At 36.2% G+C, this 22,301-nt stretch overlaps 1 protein-coding gene across 6 annotated transcripts in view; it reads left to right on the top strand.

Moving 5' to 3' along the window:
- TEX15 (testis expressed 15, meiosis and synapsis associated) overlaps window positions 1-22,301 on the top strand; it is an 84,681-nt gene that overhangs the window by 21,003 nt on the left and 41,377 nt on the right. For 5 of the 6 annotated variants that reach the window (XM_082374899.1, XM_082374902.1, XM_082374900.1 and 2 more), the window contains 2 exons: window positions 13,585-13,735; window positions 21,650-21,815. In XM_082374899.1, the coding sequence (XP_082231025.1) occupies window positions 13,585-13,735; window positions 21,650-21,815 (317 nt within the window). The remainder of the gene's footprint in view (window positions 1-13,584; window positions 13,736-21,649; window positions 21,816-22,301) is intronic. The other variant, XM_082374904.1, reaches the window with a different exon arrangement.

Genomic DNA, 22,301 nt, shown 5'->3' on the forward strand with positions numbered 1-22,301 from the left:
ATTCTGGTTGTACACAGTTCCTCCTGGAACATTTATGCCTCTGTTTGCTGTCAGTAATGGGCTGGTCAGGGTGAAGGCTAGTATAATACTTGAAGAAATGTATAAAGTATAATAGGTACAGTGTGGAATGGTAAAGGGAATTGGGATTATTGAAAAATAGTACATTTTTAGTGGTTAGATTTTTTTTTTTGTCAGCATTCAGCTACCACTCAGTTGTGTAACGTGTCTGTCATATTTTTTCTGTTATAGATAGCCATTTGACATAATATCGACTATTAACCTAATAGTGATCTTTTGGTGGGGAAGATAAAAATACTACATTCCAATTCATATTGACTTTAATAAATGATTGAAAAGCATGGGAATTTGAAAAAATGTTTCCTGGAATAAAAATAATACATTAGTTTTATCAGTCATCAATCATGCCTACATAATGGATCACCATGAATGAATGGTGACGAGGAGGAAGGATATTACTATAGATCGGTTAAGCACAAGTTTGTCTAAACCCTTCTGTATGTACTTTTTTCTAGCCTCAGTTGTTCACCTGTTGTAGGATTGAAAATTTTCTATTGAGACTCTACAAGGTTGTTAACACACCTGAGCTAATGCTGTGCCTGCTGTCATATTTCCACTCTTACAAATTAATTCAGTTTTGCATGTTTTTTTAAAGTTTATATAAATGGAATCATATTTTAATCTTTTGCAACTTGATTTGACATTCTGTTTCATATGGCTGGGGTTCATTCATTTTCACTCATGTGAGGTATTTCCTGGTATATATACTACAGCTTATTTATCTGCTGGTTGGTGATAGACATTTCAGTTAGTTGTTCAGTGACAGTGCTGCTTGGAAGATTACTTGCCTTTAGGTATACATGTGCAAGAGCATCTCTAGGGCAGTGGTTCTTAGAGATTTTGGTTAGAATCTGCTGTCTCCACCCTAACTTGATCAATACCATAGATTTCCTATTGATTTGGAATACCAATAATAGCATCTTAAAAATCATGGGGTTTTCTGATCTTTTTCTGACCACGGTGTTCCATTGTTTATTATTGAGTCAGTTGCACAGTTTCAAGTTGCCTATTATTCACGATCCCTTCTTTCTTATTAATAGAACCTGGATTTAATTGAGTGGTAGTGTACCTAGCTAATTATAATTGCTGTAACTATTAAATAAATTTTAATATTTAATAGTGCCAGTTTTCCTCCTCCAATTATTTCTCAGAATTTCATTCTGGTTTTTTCTTCCATATGACCTTTAGTATTATTTTTGTCAACTTCGAGATTGAATCAACTTTAAAGGCTTAATAGGGGAAGATTTTTGCATATTCAATATAATACGTACTTCTGCTTGAAAATAAAGTGCATATTCTCCTTTTAAGCAAAACTTTTATAACCCTCAGAGTTTTTTTTTTTTTTTACAAGTCTTCATGTCAGCCCAGTCCATTTTTAAGTTTATTCTTAGGTATGTTATATTTTTTGTTGCTATGGGGAGGGAGTGAAGGGAGTCTTCACTGATAGTGAAGGAAGTCTTTTCAATTTTTAAGAGGATATACATTTACAAAGATAAAAATTAAAAGGTAATAAAGACAGAAACTGATAAATCTCCCTCCTCCCCGTTTCTAAATCATCTAATGTTCCTTTCTCCACAGGCGACTATTTCTTTTGGATAATTTATGCACATTTAATCAAGCACTCATATTTCTATTTTTATTATGGAAAATGCAAACATACCTGAGAATAAAATACTGCAATGTGCCTGTTTTCAAGCTTCAGCAGTTATAAACTATATATGTTTTAAGCAAATTCAGATACCATATTATCTCCACCTTTGTTTCCTGTGGGTGTGTATTAAACCAACTTCATTTATTTTAAATCAACTTACTGAGAATGCAGCCTAAGGAGAAAACATGAACGTTATGAATTAGGAGTTAAGATACATGAAGAATAAAGGTAGAAGTTTGAACATAGTTAACTAAAAGTCCTATTCTAAGGAAACAGAACAATGCCACAGCAATAGTCAAAGGTAAAGTTGCTGAGAATTTCATATAACTGTCAAAGATACGAAACCTTGGATACAAAAAGTCCATCAAATAGTTAGACTAAAACATCATTATGAAAATGCAAAAAGATTGCACATAAGTGAATGACAGGCAGTTTCTTTGACAAGAGCAGTGAAGGACAGTAAGTAGTGGGATAATGTTTTCAGAGTATTGAGAGAAAATAGCAGGCAGCCTAGAATTTTATACCCAGGAAAATTTAACCTGTTTAACCTGTTGTAACATGCTGTAAGCATGTCTACCAAAAAACATTTATCACTCAATTGCAGAAGATTTAAAACATTCCCTTAAAAAATTTTAAATCAAGGGAAAAAACAATGATGCCTTCCATTATCACATATTTGACATATGTTAGAATTCCTAGCCAGCAAGATAAGGCAAGCACAAGAACTAAATGGTATAAGAAATGGAAAGGAAGAAACACAACTGTAAGTCATTATTATATTGTCCTTCATTATTCATAGAGGATATAGTTGTTAATGGAGACAAATTATTAGAATTAGTAGGCACTTAACAAGGTTGCTGGATAGTTCATATGCAGGAATCAGTTTCACTGAAAGTCAGTTTGCCTCATTGTTGAATGCATTCAATCTGATGCCAAACTGCCTGGCTTTGAATTCCAGATTCAACACTTTCTAACTTTGTGTCCTGGGGCACATTATTTAACTTCCCTGTACTTGTTTTTCTAATTTAAAAATAAGGGTATCTCATAGGGATATAATGAGGATTACATGGATCAGTCAATATCTAAAGCACTTAGATAACTGGTAGCTAGTTAGTATTATAGATAAATGTTATCCTTTGTTATTATCATTATCATCAACACCATTTAAAACATATTAGCAGTGAATAAAATGTAAATCTGAAAAATACATGACATGGTATATATACTGTAGTAATTTAAAAATTATAAAGTATCTTGGAATAAATTCTTTAAAACATGTGTAAAACCCTCATGGAAAAAATTGTAAAACTTTGTTGAAAGATATTAGTGATGAATAAGTGGAGAGATATCATGTTCACAGATAGGAAGACTAATATAACAACGTCATTCCTCCTAAAATTGATCATCAGTAGGTTCAATGAAGTTCCAATTAAAACCTAAACAAGATTCCTTATTAGACAAGCTCATTTTAAAATGTGTTTTTAAGAGCAAAAATGCTTCAGAAGAACAAGATTTGTTTTTTTTCTTTTGGCCATGCCCCAACATATATCAAGATTTTTTATGGTATGGTGTTGGTGCAGGATGCACCAACCAGTAGAACAGAATGGAGTAGAACAGAACAGAGACCATAGAATTCCTGTGTATGTAGAAAGTTGATTTTTCTCAGAGATGGCATTATAGATAAATAGGGAAAGGAAAGATTGTTCTAATCAATGCTAGTACAGTTTGATAGTCATAAGAAAAACTGAGCCCTACTTTCTTACCTTAGACAAAAATGAATTTCAGTCAGATTAAAGACTTTAAGGCAAAACTATAAAACTTTTAGAAGAGAATATAGGAGATTATCTTAATGACCTTAGGGATAATTATTTATTTTTTTTAATTTTTTTTTATTGACATATAGTTGATTTACAGTATTTCAGGTGTGCAGCAAAGTGATTCAGTTATACATATATATCTGTTCTTTTTCAGATTCTTTTCCATTATAGGTTATTACAAAATACTGAATGTAGTTCCCTGTGCTACATACAGTAGGTACTTTTTGTTTATTTTATATATAGTAGTCTGTATCTGTTAATCCCAGATTCCAAATTTATCCTTACCCCGCTTTTCCCCTTTGGTAACCATAAGTTTGTTTTCTACACCTGTGAGTCTATTTCTGTTTTGTAAATAAGTTCATTTGTATCATTTTTTAAGTTTCCACATATAAGTGATATTATACGATATTTGTCTTTCTCTCTCTGACTTCACTTAATATGATAATCTCTGGGTCCATCCGTGTTGCTGCAAATGGCATTTACTTCATTCTTTTTTATGACTTTTTTATGAGTAGTATTCTATTATGGTATATATTTATACCACATCTTCTTTATCCATTCATCTGTCAGTGTACATTTAGGTTGCTTCCATGTCTTGGCTATTGTAAATAGTGCTGCTATGAACATTGGGGTACATGTACCTTTTCGAGTTAGAGTTTTCTCCAGATATATGCCCAGTGATGGGATTGCTGGATCATATGGTAACCCTATTTTTAGTTTTTTAAGGAGCTTCCATACTGTTCTCCATAATGACCACCAATTTACATTCCCACCAACAGTGTAGGACGGTTCCCTTTTCTCCACACCCTCTCCAGCACTTATTGTTTGTAGACTTTTTGATGATGGCCATTCTGACCAGGGTGATGTGATACCTCATTATGGTTTTGATTTGCATTTCTCTAATAATTAGCGATGTTGAACATCTTTTCATGAGCCTGTTAGTCATCTGTGTGTCCTCCTTGGAGAAATGTCTGTTAGGGTCTTCTGCCCATTTTTTGATTGGGTTGTTTGTTTGTTTTTTGATAATGAGCTGTATGAATTGTTTGTATATTTTGGAAATTAACCCCTTGTCGGTCACATCATTTGCAAATATTTTCTCCCATTCAGTAGGTTGTCTTTTCTTTTTGTTTATGGTTTCCTCTGCTGTGCGAAAGCTTTTAAGTTTAATTAGTTCCCATTTGTTTATTTTTGTTTCCATTACTCTAGGAGATGGATCCATAAAAATATTGCTGCGATTTTATGTCAAAGAGTGTCTTGCCTATGTTTTTTTCCTCTAGGAGTTTTATAGTATCTGGTCTTAAATTTAGGTCTTTAATCCATTTTGAGTTTATTTTTGTAAATGGTGTTAAAGAATGTTTTAATTTCATTCTTTTAAGTGTAGTTGTTTAGTTTTCCCAGCACCACTTATTGAAGACACCATCTTTTCTCCATTGTATATTCTTGCCTCCTTTATCGTAGATTAATGGACCACAGGTGCATGGGTTTATTTCTGGGCTTTCTATACTGTTCCATTGATCTTTGTGTCTATTTTTGTGCCAGTACCATACTGTTTTGATTACTGTAGCCTTGTCGTAGAGTCTGAAGTTGGGGAACAGTCTCCAGCTCCATTCTTCCTTCTCAAGATTGTTTTGGCTGTTCGGGGTCTTTTGTGTTTCCATACAAATTAAACTTTTTTTTGTTCCAGTTCTGTGAAAAATGCCATTGTTAATTTGATAGGGATTGTGTTGAATCTGTAGATTGCCTTGGGTAGTATGGTCATTTTAACAACATTGAGTCTTCTAATCCAAAAACATGGTATATCTTTCCAACTGTTTGTATGGTCTTACAGTTTCCTTCATCAGCATCTTATAGTTTTCGGAGTACAGATTTTTTGCCTCCTTAGGTAGGTTTATTCCTAGGTGTTTTATTCTTTTCGATGCAGTGGTAAATGGAATTGTTTCCTTAATTTCTCTTTCTGATATTTCATTCATAGTGTATAGAATTACAGCAGATTTCTGTATATTAATTTTGTATCCTGAAACTTTACCGAATTCATTGATGAGCTCTAGGGTTTTCTATGTATAGTAGTGCGACGGTCCAGCCACTGCAGGGTGTCTTCCAGGTCCTGACGGAGAGGGGTAAGGGACTGAATAGCACCGTGAGTATGGGGTCAGAAGGACCAAGACAACTGATGGTTGCAAGGCACTTTATTTAGAATTTACTGAATCTAATATAGACAGAAGAGGAACTCATTATTAGACAATGAACTCATAGAATTGCTTATCGTCTCAGTTCAGTCACCACCATGGATGTCAACAAGTTTACAACAACTATCCTTGAACATTATCTTCCCCTAACCAGGCACACACACAGCCCCCAGCCATAAGGAACAACCAGGACTCTCAGCTCCCTGAGGTCTCCTGGCTTGAGATAGCTTTGCTAATCTCTTTTACATTCCTCAGGCCTGGGAAAAAGAGTGCATTCCAAGTCAAGGGTAAGGGCTTTGCTTTCTGTGAGAAACATACTGTCTCCTCCAGGAGTTACCTCCGGCTAAGACTGCATGCTTCCCACATAGTAGCATGTCATTTGCAAACAGTGACAGTTTTACTTCTGCCTTTCCAATTTGGATTCCTTTTATTTCCTTTTCTTCCAATTGCTGTGGCTAGGACTTCCAAAACTGTGTTGAATAAAAGTGGCAAGAGTGGGCATCCTTGTCTTGTTCCTGATCTTAGAGGGAGTGCTTTCAGCTTTTCACCGTTGAGTATCATGTTAGTGGTCTTTGTTTTGTTCTGTTTTTGGCCATGCTGTGTGGCCAAACCTGCGCCCCCTGCAGTAGAAGCACAGATTCTTAATCACGGGAACACTGGGGAAGTCCCTGATGTTAGTGGTCTTGATGTGGTTCCTTCTTTATGTCTTCAGCTGTAGAAGATCTTTCCTGGTAGTTTCCAGTCTTTTTTATCGATGGTTGTTCTGCAGATAGTTGTGATTTTGGTGTGCTCATGAGAGGAAGTGAGCTCAGGGTCTTTTTATTCCACCATCTTGGCCAGTTTTGATAATTATTTCTCAAAGTTGATCAAAAGTGAAAAAGAAAGCACCGAATATAAAGGAAAAATTCATAATTTTGACTACATTAAAATTAACTTTTTCTCTTCAAAAAGTGAGAAGGCAAGTTTAAAAAACGTAGGGGAAATTATTTGCAACAAGTATAATTGGTGAAGAGTTAGTATCTCAAAAAGATTTCTCACAGATACATTAAATAGAATAAACAGCTTTATAGAAAAGTGGGGGACTCCCCTGGTGGTCCAGTGGTTAAGAATCCACCTTCCAATGCAGAGGAGTCGTGTGTGATTCCTGGTCGGGGAACTAAGATCCCACATGCCGCGGGTACGGAGCAACTAAGCCCATGCACTGCAACTACTGAGCCCGCATGCCACAACTACAGAGCACATGTGCTGTGGAGCCCGCGTGCCACAACTAGAAAGCCTGTGCACCACAACTGTTGAGCCCACTGCAACTACTGAGCCCGCATGCCACAACTACAGAGCACATGTGCTCTGGAGCCCACATGCCACAGCTAGAGAGAAGCCCACGCGCTGCAACAAAAGAGCCCACGTGCCGCAACTAAGACCTGACACAGCCTAAATAAATAAATAAAAGGAAGGAAATTTTTTTTAAAAAGTGGGAAAAAAGTTAATCAGGCATTTCACAAAGGTGAAAACACAAATGACCAATAAATATACCCAGTAGAAGATCAGTCTCATAAAAAACCAGATAAGTGCAAACTAACCACAGTGAGAGATTTGCATCAGATTGACAAAAATTAAAGTTTGCAAATATCAAGTGTCAGTGAGGGTATATATACTCCCGGTGATAGTATAAAAATCCAGTATACTAAAAGAATCAGAAAGTAGACTACACCAAAATTAAAGTTTTGCTATGGGAGGAAAATTGCATCAACAAAAAAGACAGAAATGTTGCAACAGGCAAAAACTAATTTTTGTGTATATAGAGTCCTTATAAATCATTAACTGAAGACCATTTTACCTATAAAAAACAAGAGAAAAAGATTGGAACAAGTGATTCACAGAAAAAATAAACAGGATGACTCAATCTCTCTAATAATGAAAGAAATGCAAATTAAAAACACAAAGTTTTATTTTTATTTACAAAGATTAGTTTGACAAAATACTAAAAGAAAATTTAAGAGGATATTTTTAAATTTATCTTATAAAAATGAAAATTAATTAAAACAATAATAAAGGTCAGGTTAAAACAGATGGGTTGCTAAGAGACTAAGAGAACACCACCTGAGAAGTAGCTGTAAAATCAGGATTATGACGTCACAGAAGTCAGGGCATTATTTCAAGTCAGTGTAGTATTTCAGGAAGAGATTGGTCACAAGTTTCAAAGGTAGAGAGGCCAAGTAAGTTATGAGCCAGAAACGTACTGTGTGGATGAGAGACTCACGTGGAAATCATTGGTGACGAAGATTGCTGTTTAGGTAGAGTAATGAAGGTGGAAATCAAAATAGATTGAGGAGGAAGTAGGAGGTGATGTAGATAAGGGCAAATCTGTCTGACCCTGGCAGGTTTTGTCTGTTTTGCTTTTTACTTGATCAGGTGTGAGTCTGTTTAAATGCTGTAGGGCTGGATACAGAGAAGCAAAGTGGGTAGGAATGAAATTCAGAAAAAGGTGGAGAGATAATTGAGACAATGGGAGTATAGAAGAAAAAGCTCCAAAGTGGAAATCATCAGACCTAGTTTTTATTGTTCCAATTCTTTGATACTTAGTTGTTTCATCTATAACAGGGGTTGGCAAACTTTTTCTGTAAAGGGCTAGATGGTAAATATTTCAGTCTTTGTACGCCATAGGGTCTCTGTCATATTTACTCAACTATGCTATTCTAATAGGAAAGCAGCCATAGACAATAGGTAAATGAATGAGTGTGGCTATAGTCTAGTAAAACTTACTACAGACCCTTAAATTTGAATTTCATATAATTTTTCAAGTGACATGAAATATTATTCCTTTTTTTTTTTTAAAGTCATTTAGTTGTGGGCCCTACAAAAACCAGTACTGGGCTGGATTTGACCCACAGGCTATAGTTTGCCAACCCCTGATCTGTGAAGTGAAAAGTTGGACTAAAATACATTTCAGGGGCTTCCCTGGTGGCGCAGTGGTTAAGAATCCTCCTGCCAGTGCAGGGGACATGGGTTCGAGCCCTGGCCTGGGAGGATCCCACATGCCGCGGAGCAACTGGGCCCGTGAGCCACATCTACTGAGCCTACGCGTCTGGAGCCTGTGCTCCGCAACAAGAGAGGCCACGATAGTGGGAGGCCCGCGCACCGCGATGAAGAGTGGCCCCCACTTGCCGCAACTAGAGAGGGCCCGCGCACAGAAACGAAGACCCAACACAGCCAAATAAATAAATAAATTTATTTTTAAAAAAAAATACATTTCATTTTGACATCATATTGTCTTAATTGGGGGATTCTTTTTTTTTTTAATTTTGCCTTTTTTTTTAACATCTTTATTGGAGTATAATTGCTTTACAATGTTGTGTTAGTTTCTGCTGTATAACAAAGTGAATCAGCTATATTCATATGTATATCCCCATATCCCCTCCCTCTTGTGTCTCCCTCCCACCCTCCCTATCCCACCCCTCTAGGTGGTCACAAAGTACTGAGTTGATCTCCCTGTGCTGTGCAGCTGCTTCCCACTAGCTATCTATTTTACATTTGGTAGCATATATATGTCAGTGTTACTCTCTCACTTCGTCCCAGCTTACCCTTCCCCCTCCCCATGTCCTCAAGTCCATTCTCTACGTCTGCGTCTTTATTCCTGTCCTGCCCCTAGGTTCATAAGAACCTTTTTTTTTTTTAGATTCCATATATATGTGTTAGCATACAGTATTTGTTTTTCTCTTTCTGACTTACTTCACTCTGTATGACAGACTCTAGCTCCATCCACCTCACTACAAATAACTCAACTTCGTTTCTTTTTATGGATGAGTAATATTCCATTATATATATGTGCCACATCTTCTTTATCCATTCATCTGTCGATGGGCACTGAGGTTGCTTCCATGTCCTGGCTACTGTAAATAGAGCTGCAGTGAACATTGTGGTACATGACTCTTTTTGAATTATGGTTTTCTCAGGGTATATGCCCAGCAGTGGGATTGCTGGGTCATATGGTAGTTCTATTTTTATTAACTGGGAGATTCTTGACTTAATCTCATTAAATGTGTATGTAGTTTATCATATGTATGATATGATTTAACCTTTTATCAGAAGTAATTCTTACTCTTAACCATTTAGAACTCTGCTGAAAACTTAGAATTTATGTGTTTGTGACTCAGGTTTCAAGAACATTATTTATTCGTCATTTATTTATTCATTAGGAACTCTTTCCTGAGATTACTGGAAGAGGGATGATCTTTGCAGATCACCGTTAGAATAGTGTCTTTAATATTTTATAATAGACTTATTTTTAACTTAAGTATATTTTGGGATGGAAAATAAGTAGAAAATCGGTATTATTTGGAACAAATCAAAGGTAATTGTAAAAATAGAACAGTGTCATTTGCCAGAAAATCCTGAAACTGAGTCATTGTTTTCGTTAAAAAGAGATTAGCAAACTTTTAGAGATGTTAAAGGTAAGTTAACAACAAGCTGATTAATGTGGAAGTTTGAAAGAGAACTGAAAAAAAACTTTCTCACTGATGCTTCACGTAGCTACAGTCATCTTGAGTTGCCTTATACTAGGAAACCTTTTCATAACTGATAGCAGTTGAGTCTTATTAAAGAAACTCTAGGGCTCTCTAAGTTGTTCAGTTGAAACACCAAGTTCTGTTATTAAAGATATTTTGATAGTAAGCGGGTAAAAGGTTTTGCAGGTTTATTTAGTAATCTCTAATCCATAACCAGTGGTCTCAGGCATTCAGGTCCTTAATTTTTAATGATAGTTTTAGGAAACTCAGTACATATATTCTTTTAAGATAAACTTTAAGAGGCTTAAGTCTTTAGACTGGCTATTTGACATAAAAGGGATTTATTCCTTTGCTGCTAACTTGCCTCTGAAGAATGTATTAGCATTCATAATGCAAGCAGAGTAATGCACTGCAAAGGAAGTTAGTGGCATGTTGATTAACTAAGGTTAATTGGTTAATTGCAGATCGAGAATTAGAACCAATATCACTTGACTTATAACCTAGTTATCTTTACAATACTGCTTCTTGACAAACTCTGTAAGTTGGGTCCACATTATAGGCTTCAGGATATCACTAACAGTTCACAATGTGCAGTTATTTTTTACCGGCTTCTGCAATCATGTGAGGTATAGATACTGTTAGTCTCAGAGAAGTTAGATATTTTGCCTAACAGCATAGTTAATTAATAGTAGAACCAAAATTTGAATCATTGTGATTTTTTACCTAAGTAAAATTCATTCTTCATCTGTTATTTGGGTCTAAGCTTTCTCTTACAAGCTTAGACTCATTCCCAAGCCCTTTTCCTTTCCCCTTTAGTTTTTTAGTTCCTTTATACCTTTTACTTCTTGTCTTCTGCCCTTGTGAGTACCTCCAGGACACTGTTAAAAGGAAGCAGAGTTAGTGGTATCCTTGTTTTATTCTAAATTTAAAAGGTAGCGCATCAGACGTTTACCAGTTTGCTATAAATTTTCGGCAGATACCTGTCATCAAGTTATGAATGTTTCCTTTGCTAAGACTATATTTTTAATCATAAGTGAATTTGGAATTTGATTCGGTGCTTTCTCTTCATCTGTTGAGATAATCACTTGATTCTTTTCTCCTTTAATAGGTTTATGTAGTAAATGAAATATACCCATTTCCTGTTATTAAGTCTCTCTTGCATATCTGGGATGTACTTGGCTTATTTATGATATAGTAATATCATGGTTTTTATTTTTAGAATCAATTTGTAACTAATTTAACTTCCTTTTAGTAGTAATAGGATGATGCATTATTTTAATTTCTTCTTGAATCAACTTCAGTAAATTTTTTCCTGGAATTTATTATTTTGTGTACTCTTTAAATGTATTGACTTATAGTTGTTCATAATATACGTACTCTTAGGACCTATATGAATAGATGTTTTAGTTGTTGGGGAAACTTTCTGTTTTTGGTTTCTTTGTTTGATCTTTAGTTCATTCATCCTAAAATATTTTAGTATCTGTTAAGGACCTACCAAGTTCAGTGTTTTGTGCATTAACTATTCTTGAAGCTTTTAGTATTGATTTTTCTCTTTACTCTCACCTAGAATAATCCAGGACCCCATAGCACAGCCATAGCATGAACTCCCTGGATTCAAACTTTGTGATTTCATTTTTATACATAGAAAAATAAATAATATATATAAATACATAGATAATGGTTATAGGACTATTGTATATATTTTGCAGTATATAACATGATATATTTTTGCACATGTATATAAAAATAAATAATATAAATAAGTGGTTCTGGGACTGTGATCTATAAGCGTGAAGAAATATATACATTTGTTACCACTTTAATGTGGCTGATTTGTTTGGACTGAAGTAAAAGGGGTATTATTTCCTACTTGAAAGATTATACTTGAAAACTTGCTGGGTACAGCTTACTTAATGAAGGACGTTGTATACATTGTTCCCTGAATATTCATCTTTCATCAGACGATTTTTAACATAGCTACTTTGTGGCTAAGTATTATCCTGAGCACTGAGGAACAAAATGAGTCAATTTCAGAAGTCTTTATTAGTAAATTCTACTAGAGAAACATTTTTTAAGGAACCATATAGCTGAAATATCACCCATCTTACTGTAGTTAAAGAAAATACTGATTGTCACAGCACGAGACTCTAAAAGTATAAAGTATATTTAACTGATGGCTGTATACCTTTGCGTGCAGTAGGTATAGAACATGATGAATTGAAGAGTTTTTTGTAATAAAAGTTATTCTAAGTAAATTATTCTCCCTTTTCCACCTTATTAAACTTCCACGTGAACATGGCAGTCTTGACAAATATCTCTGGAGCTAGTATATGTTAAGGGTATTCTTGTTAGTAGGCTACACCAGTAGTGTCTGTGCACGTGACTGGATGAGAGAAAGGCTGATTTTCTTCTCTTTCTAGAGGTCTTGGTCCGTTCCCTGTTCTGATCCATGTTTGATTGCAAGATCACCTTTCATAAAGGGTGAAGGAGTGGGGATTGTGGGGAATAATCCTTTGTGAACCTTCGCTAGAATCTTTTCCTTTGTGACCCTTCTGTAGAATTTTGGCACCTCTTAATTTGGATTGTGATCTAATGCTTGAACTAAGCAGTTGATAGGTATGAGGAGGCCCAGGAAACATATTATGAAATGATATGAAAAATATATCTTTGCATATATTTCTCTGTGTGTGGGCACCATAGCTTTCCTTTGATATCCAGTGAGTTCTACTTGAAAGGTTAATCAATGTGTGTGTATGTTTGGGGAAAAGGGTTGAAAGGAGGAGGAAGGAAAAGGAATATGTTACTAGTATTATAACAATATATGATGTCTTAATCTATTGGTAGTAATACTGTGGAACAATAGCCAGTGAGTGATAGTGACTGTTTTAGGCTATCAGTTGTAGGGATGGCCATGCAATAGTTGGTTTAAAACTATCATAAGTTTCTCCCAAAGCCAAAGGTTCTAAATTAGAGAATATCATTCAATTCACAGAAGTGTATAGGAAAAACACTTTAAAACATAGATACTTGGCAAGAGCTTAACCAAATGTTAACAGAAATTGTTATTTGGATGTTATTAAGCTTTTCGGAAACACACAGGCTTTAAATTGCAAGGAAAATGTATATTAGAAACTACAAAATAAATATTTTTATATTATATAAAACCCAAAATTGTTAATTCATTTTCTCTTTTGGGTAACCTGGCAAATTGAGATTGAAATCTGTTGTGAGTGTGACCAAAAATATATCTTTATTCAATTTCACGTAAGAACTTTTAAATAGTTTTACTGCCATTGCCTCTTATGTATTTATTGACCTTTTGTTTAATAACTTTGGGTTGATTTTAGGCCACCAGCAAAATGGAAATGAAAGAGATTGCTAAATATAAGACGCTATGGAAAATGAACTCAGCTACTGAACCTTTATTTGTTACTGGTATAGATGTCAATCCTTTGAAAAAATTCACCATTCCCAAGATCAGGAGGACAGCTGGGAAAGGTAATATTTCTATGGAAGATGGGATTATTTCATAACTGTTACTACATTCCTCTGATTCTTAGTTTATGCTCATCTTCTATTTTGACTCTACATAAAATTAGGTTAAGTCAGGCTTTTAATTCCTTAAATACACATGTACTTTTGGTTCCACACAAAATAAAATAGGCACATGTCTCCTATCCCTTCCACTAAGTACACCTAAAAACACTGGACATCATACATAAAACAAACATAAGAAGACTTTGAAAGGTGGAGAGAAGAAGATGGATCAGTGTGGGACCCTGGGAGTTAAGGAGTGATGTAGCATTAAGTTCTCTGGATTTTCTGTTTGTTTCCTCCATGTCTCAGATTGGGTGACCACAACCCAGGAATGCGAACTTTTACAGACACAAAAAGCCCTAAGAAAAGTCTGTTCTGTCTTGCCAGAGACTGGGAATGGGGTACCCTAGAATGACAGAAACCTATTTGACAGTGAACATGCTATTCCTGCAAAACACTAGGGGGGAAAAAAAGAAATAGGCCCTACACCTTTGTCAGCAGAGGCTAAGTGGAGGGCCTAGACTTCCACCTCTGCCTCTCCCCTTCCACTTCATACGTTCCCTTCTCTGCTATCCCGTGCCCCTTCAGTGTCAGTGGGTTTCCACTCTTGCCCTGTGGTGATGAGTTGCCCCTTCTCAGTGGGAGTAGAGTCAGTGAAGGCCAAGTGGGGAGCCTAGACTCTGTCACACACACCAGTAACAAGGCATCTGTCCCCCTCCCACAGTGTCAGTGGAGGCTGAGTCAGGAGCATGGACTTGTACCCCTTTCTCATGGTAACAAGACAGCCCCCCCCACCCAGGATGTCTGTGGAGACCTTGTGGAGAGCCAGGACGTCCTCGTGGTAAAGAGTCAGAGTCTTCCCCACCCCCAGCCTTTCCCTACTGGCACAGTCCCTTGCTGGCTTAGTTTTAGTAGAGGCTTGTTAAACCACAAGATTGAATATGATCTAGAGTCTCTTAACAATACCCCAAATGACCAAGATATTAAAAAAATCACTCATCATACCAACAACCAGTAAAATCCCAACTCAAATGAGAAAAGATGAATCAACAGATGCCAACATCACGATAAAACAGATGTTGGAATTATCTGACAAGGCTTTTAAAACAGCCATCTTAATGATGTTTCAACAAGCAATTACAAACACTCTTGAAACAAATGAAAAAATGGAAAATCTCAGCAAAGAAATGGAAAATGTAATAAAGAATTAAGTAGAAGTTTTGGAACTGAAAAATACAATAATTGAAATAAAAAATTGATTGGATGGGTTCCAGAGAAGAATCAAGAAGACTTTGGAAAGAAGCAGTGAATTTGAAGATATAATAACAGAAATTACCCAGCCTTAACAACAGAGAACACATCAAATTAACAGAGCCTCAGGAACCTGTGGAATAATAATAGAAGACCTAATGTCTTTGTCCTCAGAGCCCCAGAAGTAGAAGAGAGCATAGAGCTGAAAGAGTATTTGAATAAATACTGGCTGAAAATTCCCCAAACTTGGCAAAAGACATAAACCTGTACAATCAAAAGGTTGAATAAACCCTAAACACGATAAGCCCAGAGAAGTCCATGACAAGGCACATCATAATCAGACTTCTGAAAACTAAGAACAGAAAAAATCTTGAAAGCAACTAAATGTTATTTATAGGGGAAAAAATTGAACTACAGGAGATTGCGCATTAGAAACCATGGAGCACAGAGGAAGTGGCACAACATTTTTTAAGTGCAGAAAGAAAAGAACTGTCCCCAGAAAAAATATTCTTCAGGAATAGAACTGAAGTAGACATTCTCAGATGAAGTAAAACTAAGAATTTTTTATTGGTAGATCTTAGTTTAGAATGGCTAAACAAAGTTCTCCAAATAGAAAATGACAAAAGAAAGAAGCTGGGAACATTTGTAATGAAGGAAGAACAAAGCAGAGTAAAAATATAGGGAAATATAATAGACAGTCCTCCTCTTGAGTTTTTTAATTATGTTTGACAGTTGGAACAAAAATTATGACATTCTTCAATGTGATTCTCGGTATATGTAGAGGAGGTATTTAAGGCAATTATAAAGTGAGATGTTACCATTGAAGGGAACTGGGAGAATAGGATATAGGATCTCTCTCTATTATACATCACAACTTCATATTGTAAAGTTCATATTCAACTTCATATTGAATCTGCAGTTATCTCAGAATTAAAAGTTTTTTTATAAAAGCATGATAAATAAATCAAAATGCCATTTAAAAAATGTTCAAGTAACCCACAGGAACTGTTGGAAAAGAAATCTCCAGGCCCAGATGGTTTCTGTGGAAAATTCTACTCAACATTAAAGAAAAGAGCTAATACAAATTCTTTACAATTTCTTCCACAAAATAGCAGAGGAGAGAATAATTTTATCAGGACAGTATTACCCTGGTACCAAAGCTAAATAAATGTAATATAAAAAAAAAAACTACAGACCGATATACATCATGAACCTTGACACAGAAATCCTATACAAAATATAAGGAAATTGTATTTAGCAATGTATAAAATCAATTATATACTATAACCAAGAGAGTTTTACTCAAGGAATGCAAGGCTGGTTTGGTATTTGAAAGTCAGTCTGTATTCACAGGATAAATAATAGTAATCACATGATCGTATCAATTTTTGCAGAAGAAGCATTTGACAAAAATCATTCATGATAAAGACTCAGCAAACTAGGAATAGAGAACTTCCTCAGCTTGATAAAAAGTATATAAAAAATATCCATGGCTAACATCATGCTTAATGATGAACAACTGAATGTTTTCTCTGTAGGGAAAGAAGGCAAGAATGTTCTCTTTCACCACTCTTATTATCAACATAGTACTGGAAATTCTAACCCGCACAAAAAGTCAGGGAAATGAAATAAAAAGCATAGAGCATAGAAATTAGAAAGGAAGAAATAAGACTGTTCCTATTTGAAGGTTACACAATGGTCTACATAGAAAATCCCAAGGGACCTACAAAAAAAGAAAAAGAAGAAAACCCTGGAACTAACAAGTTCAGCAGGGTCACTGAATACAAAATCAAAATACAAAAATAAATTGAATTTCTATATACTAGCAAAGAACCCATGAAAATCAAAATGATAATACCATTTCTAATAGCTCGAAACATGAAATACTTATGTATAAAACTAATAAAATATATACAGGGTTTTTATGCTTTACAGCACGAAGTGCTGATGAAAGAAATCAAAGAAATTCTAAGTTATCGGAAAGGTATACTGTGCTTATTGATTAGAAGACTCAACATAATGAAGATGTCAGTCCTCCACAAATTTATCTGTAGATTTATTGCAGTTTCTATCAAAATCCCAGCAAGACCTTTTGTAAATATATAAGCTTGTTCTCAAATTTACATGAGAAGGGGCTTCCCTGGTGGCCCAGTGGTTAAGAATTCTCCTGCCAATGCAGGGGACACAGGTTTAAGCCCTGGTCTGGGAAGATTCCCACATGCTGCGGAGCAACTAAGCCCCTGTGCCACAACTACTGAGCCTGTGCTCTAGAACCCACGAGCCACAACTACTGAGCCCGCGAGCCACAACTACTGAAGCCTGCGTGCCTAGAGCCTGTGCTCTGCAACAAGAGAAGCCACTGCAATGAGAAGCCCGTGCACCACAAGGAAGAGTAGCCCCCGCTCACTGCAACTAGAGAAAGCCCACATGCAGCAACGAAGACCCAACGCAACCAAAAATAAATAAATAAATAAATAAATTAAAAAATTTTACGTGAGAAGACAAAGAAACTAGAATAGCGAAAACAATTTTGAAATAGAAGTGTTTAGAATTACTGTAGCCAATACTAAGGCTTACTGTGTAGCTACAGTAATCAAGACACTGTGGCATTGACAAAGGGATAGACACTTAAATCAGTGGGACAGAATGGAGATTCCAGAAATAGACCTACACAAATATGCTCAGTTGGTTTCCTTTCAGTTGATTTTTAACAAGGGTATATTGAGTGGAGGAAAGGTAGTCTTTTCATCAGATGTCACTGGAGCAACTGAAAGCTATCCATAGGCAAAAAAAAAAATAGAATTTCACCCTAACTTCACACAAAAATTAATTCAAAATGAATCCTGGGTTTAAATGGAAAATGTGAAACTGTAAGACTTTAGAAGAAAACATCTCCAGGATCTACGGTTAGATGAAGAGTCCTTAGCATGATGCCACAAGCACAATCCAAAAAAAAAATGTAAATTGGACTCCATCAAAATTTAAAACTTTTATTCTGTGAAAGACTCTGTTAGGAAGGTGAAAAGACAAGCTACGAGTGGGGGGAAACATTTACAAATCATAAATGTAACCAAGGACTCTCATCTAGAACATATAAAGCACCTTCAAAACTCAATAGTATGAGAAAAGAGAGTGTTATATCCAAGCAGAAAACAGGAAAAAGACATGAACAGCCATTTCACTAAAGAGGAGGTATGGATGGCAAATAAGCACACAAAAAGATGCTCAACATCATAGCCATTAAGGAAATGCTAATCAGAACCACAGCGAGGTGTCACTTCATGCTTGTTAAAACAGCTAAAATAAGAATAGCAATGCCAAAAACTAGGAAGAATATGGAGAAGCCAAATCAGTCATGCAACCGATGGTCAGGTAAGATAGCTCAGCCATTTTTTGAAAAACAGTTTGATAGTTTCATAAAAGACTAAACATGCAACTACCATACGACCCAGCAATTGCACTTTTGGACATTTATCCCGGAGAAATGAAAACTTAAGTCCACACAAAAACCCAAACAAAAATGTTTATAGCACCTTTATTTGTAATAGCCAGAAATTGGTAATCACCCTGATTTCCAGTGAGTGAGTGGTTAAAGTATGATGCATCCATACCATGGGATACTTATCAGCAGTTTTAAAAAATGAGTTACTGGAACAACAATAGCTTGGTTGGATCTCAGAGGGAATATGCTGAATGAAAAAAGCCAGTCTCCACAGGTTGCAAGTACAAAATTCCATTTACAAAACATTTTTGAAATGATAAAGGTATAGAGATGGAGAACAGATTGGTAGTTTCCAGGATTGAGAGGAAGAGAAGAGGTATGGGGTTACCAGTATGACTGTATGTAAAGGAGTAGCATGAGAGGTGGAATAGTTGTGTATCTTGATTATAGTAGTTGTTACATGAATCTACACATGTGATAAAATTGCATGGAACTGCCCACACACACATAACTGCGCATAAAACTGGTACAATGTTAATGAGGTCTATGGGTTATACCAGTGTCATTTTTCTGGTTTTGATATTTTATTATAATTATGTGAAATGTTTCCACTGGGGAGTTTGGGTTAAGGGTATACAGGGCCTCTATAAGAATGTTGTGTGATCTATATTCACTTCAAAATAAGAAGTTAAACACAGGCACACATGCACAAAATCGTATCTCATATCTTATGAAATGATCAAATTTTGTAACAATTAAATTGTTACAAATATTAAAGCGAAAATTAGTTTTACTTGGATTAATTTTATTTTAATTTAATAATAGAATTTAAGATGGGAAGGGGATGAAGAATGAGGTTTTTTTGATAAACAGGATTGTAATATTTTGTATTAGTTTTGCCATTGTTGTAACTTACTCTGTTGATTGTTAAATACAAAGGACTATTGTTTATGTTAATTAGATTCATATACATGGAAATTGGCTTAAATTATATATATCATTGATCCTCATTATTCACAGATTCCATATTTGCAAATTCTCCTACTTGCTAAAATTTGCTTGTAACCCCAGCGTCAGTACTCAGCAACAGTGCTTTCACAGTCATTTGCAGACACGTGCGAGTGGTGAAAAATTTGAGTCACTTGATGCACACGTTCCCAGATGAGGCCAGATGAGACGGAGCTCTGCATCTTGTTCCAGCTCTCATTATAAATAAGTGTCCATTTCGTCATCTACTTAGGGCTGTGTTGTTTGCATTTTTGTCCGTGATGTCTCCGTTTAAAATGGTCTCCACCATATCATGCTGAAATGCTGTCTAGTGTTCCTAAGCTCAAGTAGTCTATGATGTGCCTTACAGAGAAAATATGTGTCACATAAGCTACACTGTAAGGTAAGTTATAGTGCTGTTGACCAACAGTATGGAACCTTCAGGAAAAGGAAGAGGAAATTTGCCAGTTTGTACATCAAGCCTCTCCAGAAAGTGTTAAAGGAACATCTGTGGTTCCTTTCCTGTGGAAAGGATGGAATCTACATTTGTAGATTCATGAGATGACCACCAATAAAAAGCTTGTGACGGGCTTCTCTGGTGGCGCAGGGGTTGAGAATCTGCCTGCCAATGCAGGGGACACGGGTTCGAGCCCTGGTCTGGGAAGATCCCACATGCCGCGGAGCAGCTAGGCCCGTGAGCCACAACTACTGAGCCTGCGCGTCTGGAGCCTGTGCTCCGCAACAAGAGAGGCCGCGATGGTGAGAGGCCCGCGCACTGCGATGAAGAGTGGCCCCCGCTCGCCGCAACTAGAGAAAGCCCTCGCACAGAAACGAAGACCCAACACACCCAAAAATAAATAAATAAATAAATGGATTAATTAATTAATTTTTTTAAAAAAACAGAAACTTCTGGGCAGCACTGTTGTGAGGCAAAAAGCCAAAGAGACTTACAGTCATGGTCCCCAGGGTCAGGAAAATGTTAGGTCCCTCTTGGCTAGTGCTGGCTGACTCACACATTTCAAAAGGTGATAAGGGATGCAGGTAGGCAGGTTCTGCAGAACAGGAGGCTGGAGGAGAATTTTAAAGACACCTGGTAAGTGTTATACAGGAAAAGGTTATGTGGCAAGTTTCCATCCCTAATGAGACTGGCTTGTTCTACCGGGATATTGGCAAACAAACTTACTGCAGGTGGCATTCCAGTTGTCAAAAATGTGACCAGAGGCTGACAGGAACCTAACTGTGTATTTCTCCTAAGATTAATAGTTCAGTATTCACTAATTCACTCTTGGCAGCAACTTTAATAGACTATACCTTCCACAAATAAGAATCAACTGTATTCCCCAGTTTCCTCCGAGTCCTCTTCCTTGAGGGTTTTATTCTTTTATGCATCTACTTAATATCGCAGTGCTTAAAACACTGCTTATTGTCTTCTCAAAGTGTGCCTCTTAGTCATGCCACCATGTCAGCCAAAAGTTTACAGAGATGTTCTGGTATTTTTGCAAGTCAAAATAACCAGTTTACTAGTATATAGGTTGCCTTATTTGGGCAAAATTCAAGAAATATTCATGCACTAACAGTAGCTACCAGGTTTGTGTAGCACTGTATGTTATAGAGTCTGTACATCTTAAGTTGAAAACAAGTCACCTGAATTCTAGTACTACCTAGTATATCTGCGTCAACTTTTAAGAACTCCCAATAGGTATATGGAGAAAAACAAGGTTCATATTTTCATTTATACCAGGTATAGGAAGTTTGTATTACTGTTATAGAATCTTAAATATAAATGCCTCCAGATGGTTAAAGAAAATTCCAAATATTTGTTTATTTGTGTCTTATATTGATACACAGTTGTCATTGTGCAGATGTACAATAACGTCATTTTATTTTATTATTTTTATTTATTTGGCTGCGTTGGGTCTTCGTTGCTGTGCACAGGCTTTCTCTAGTTGCGGTGAGCAGGCTTCTCATTACGGTGGCTTCTCTTTGTTGCAGAGCACAGGCTCTAGGCACGCAGCCTGCAGTAGTTGTGGCGCACGGGCTCAGTAGCTCTGTGGCATGTGGGATCTTCCAGGACCAGGGCTCGAACCGGTGTTGCCTGCATTGGCAGGCAGATTCTGAACCACTGCGCCACCAGGGAATTCCCAATGATGTCATTTTAAACACAAATAACCACTTGCCCTTTTCTTTATTTTTAGTTTACTTGTCACCTTGTTGCACCAATACTAGAGAGTATAGTTTCATACACGATACTCTTAATCAGTGCCGGCTTGATGTAAGCTGTGATCTACAGTCTTCATGGCAGTTTGGAGATACAAAACTGATTCACAATGAGGAGCTGGAAAAAAATTTTACTTCTAAGAGGTAAGTTACCGTGACCTAAGGAAGTTTGAGATTTTGTTTGTTTTTGCTCTGAGGTTTTATACGAATCTGTTATTTCTGCCATTTGAGATTTGATAAGTATTACTAAGAAAATAAGTACAGAGGTGTTTTATTTCTTATTTTGTTGCCATCTTATAGCCTTTTGTAATAGTAAAAAGCTAAGTGTGAGATTTGGTTAGTAAGTCCTGCACATTAATGTAGCCAGACTTCAGACACTCCCTTCTAATTTTTTTAATCTTTGTAAGTTTTTCAGAAGGATACATCAGCACATTTATTAAGGAGCCATTTTGTAGATCCTTGTGCCTCCTGCATAATATAAAATAGCACTTAAAGTATTTAGAACGGAATTTTTTTTTTAATTCTTTTTTTATTTTTTTTTTAAATTTTTAAATTTTTTTAATTTTATGGCTGTGTTGGGTCTTCGTTTCTGTGCGAGGGCTTTCTCTAGTTGTGGCAAGCGGGGGCCAC

This window comes from Balaenoptera borealis (genome assembly GCF_965194805.1).
Source record: "Balaenoptera borealis genome assembly, chromosome: 21".
Taxonomy (NCBI): Eukaryota; Metazoa; Chordata; class Mammalia; order Artiodactyla; family Balaenopteridae; genus Balaenoptera; species Balaenoptera borealis.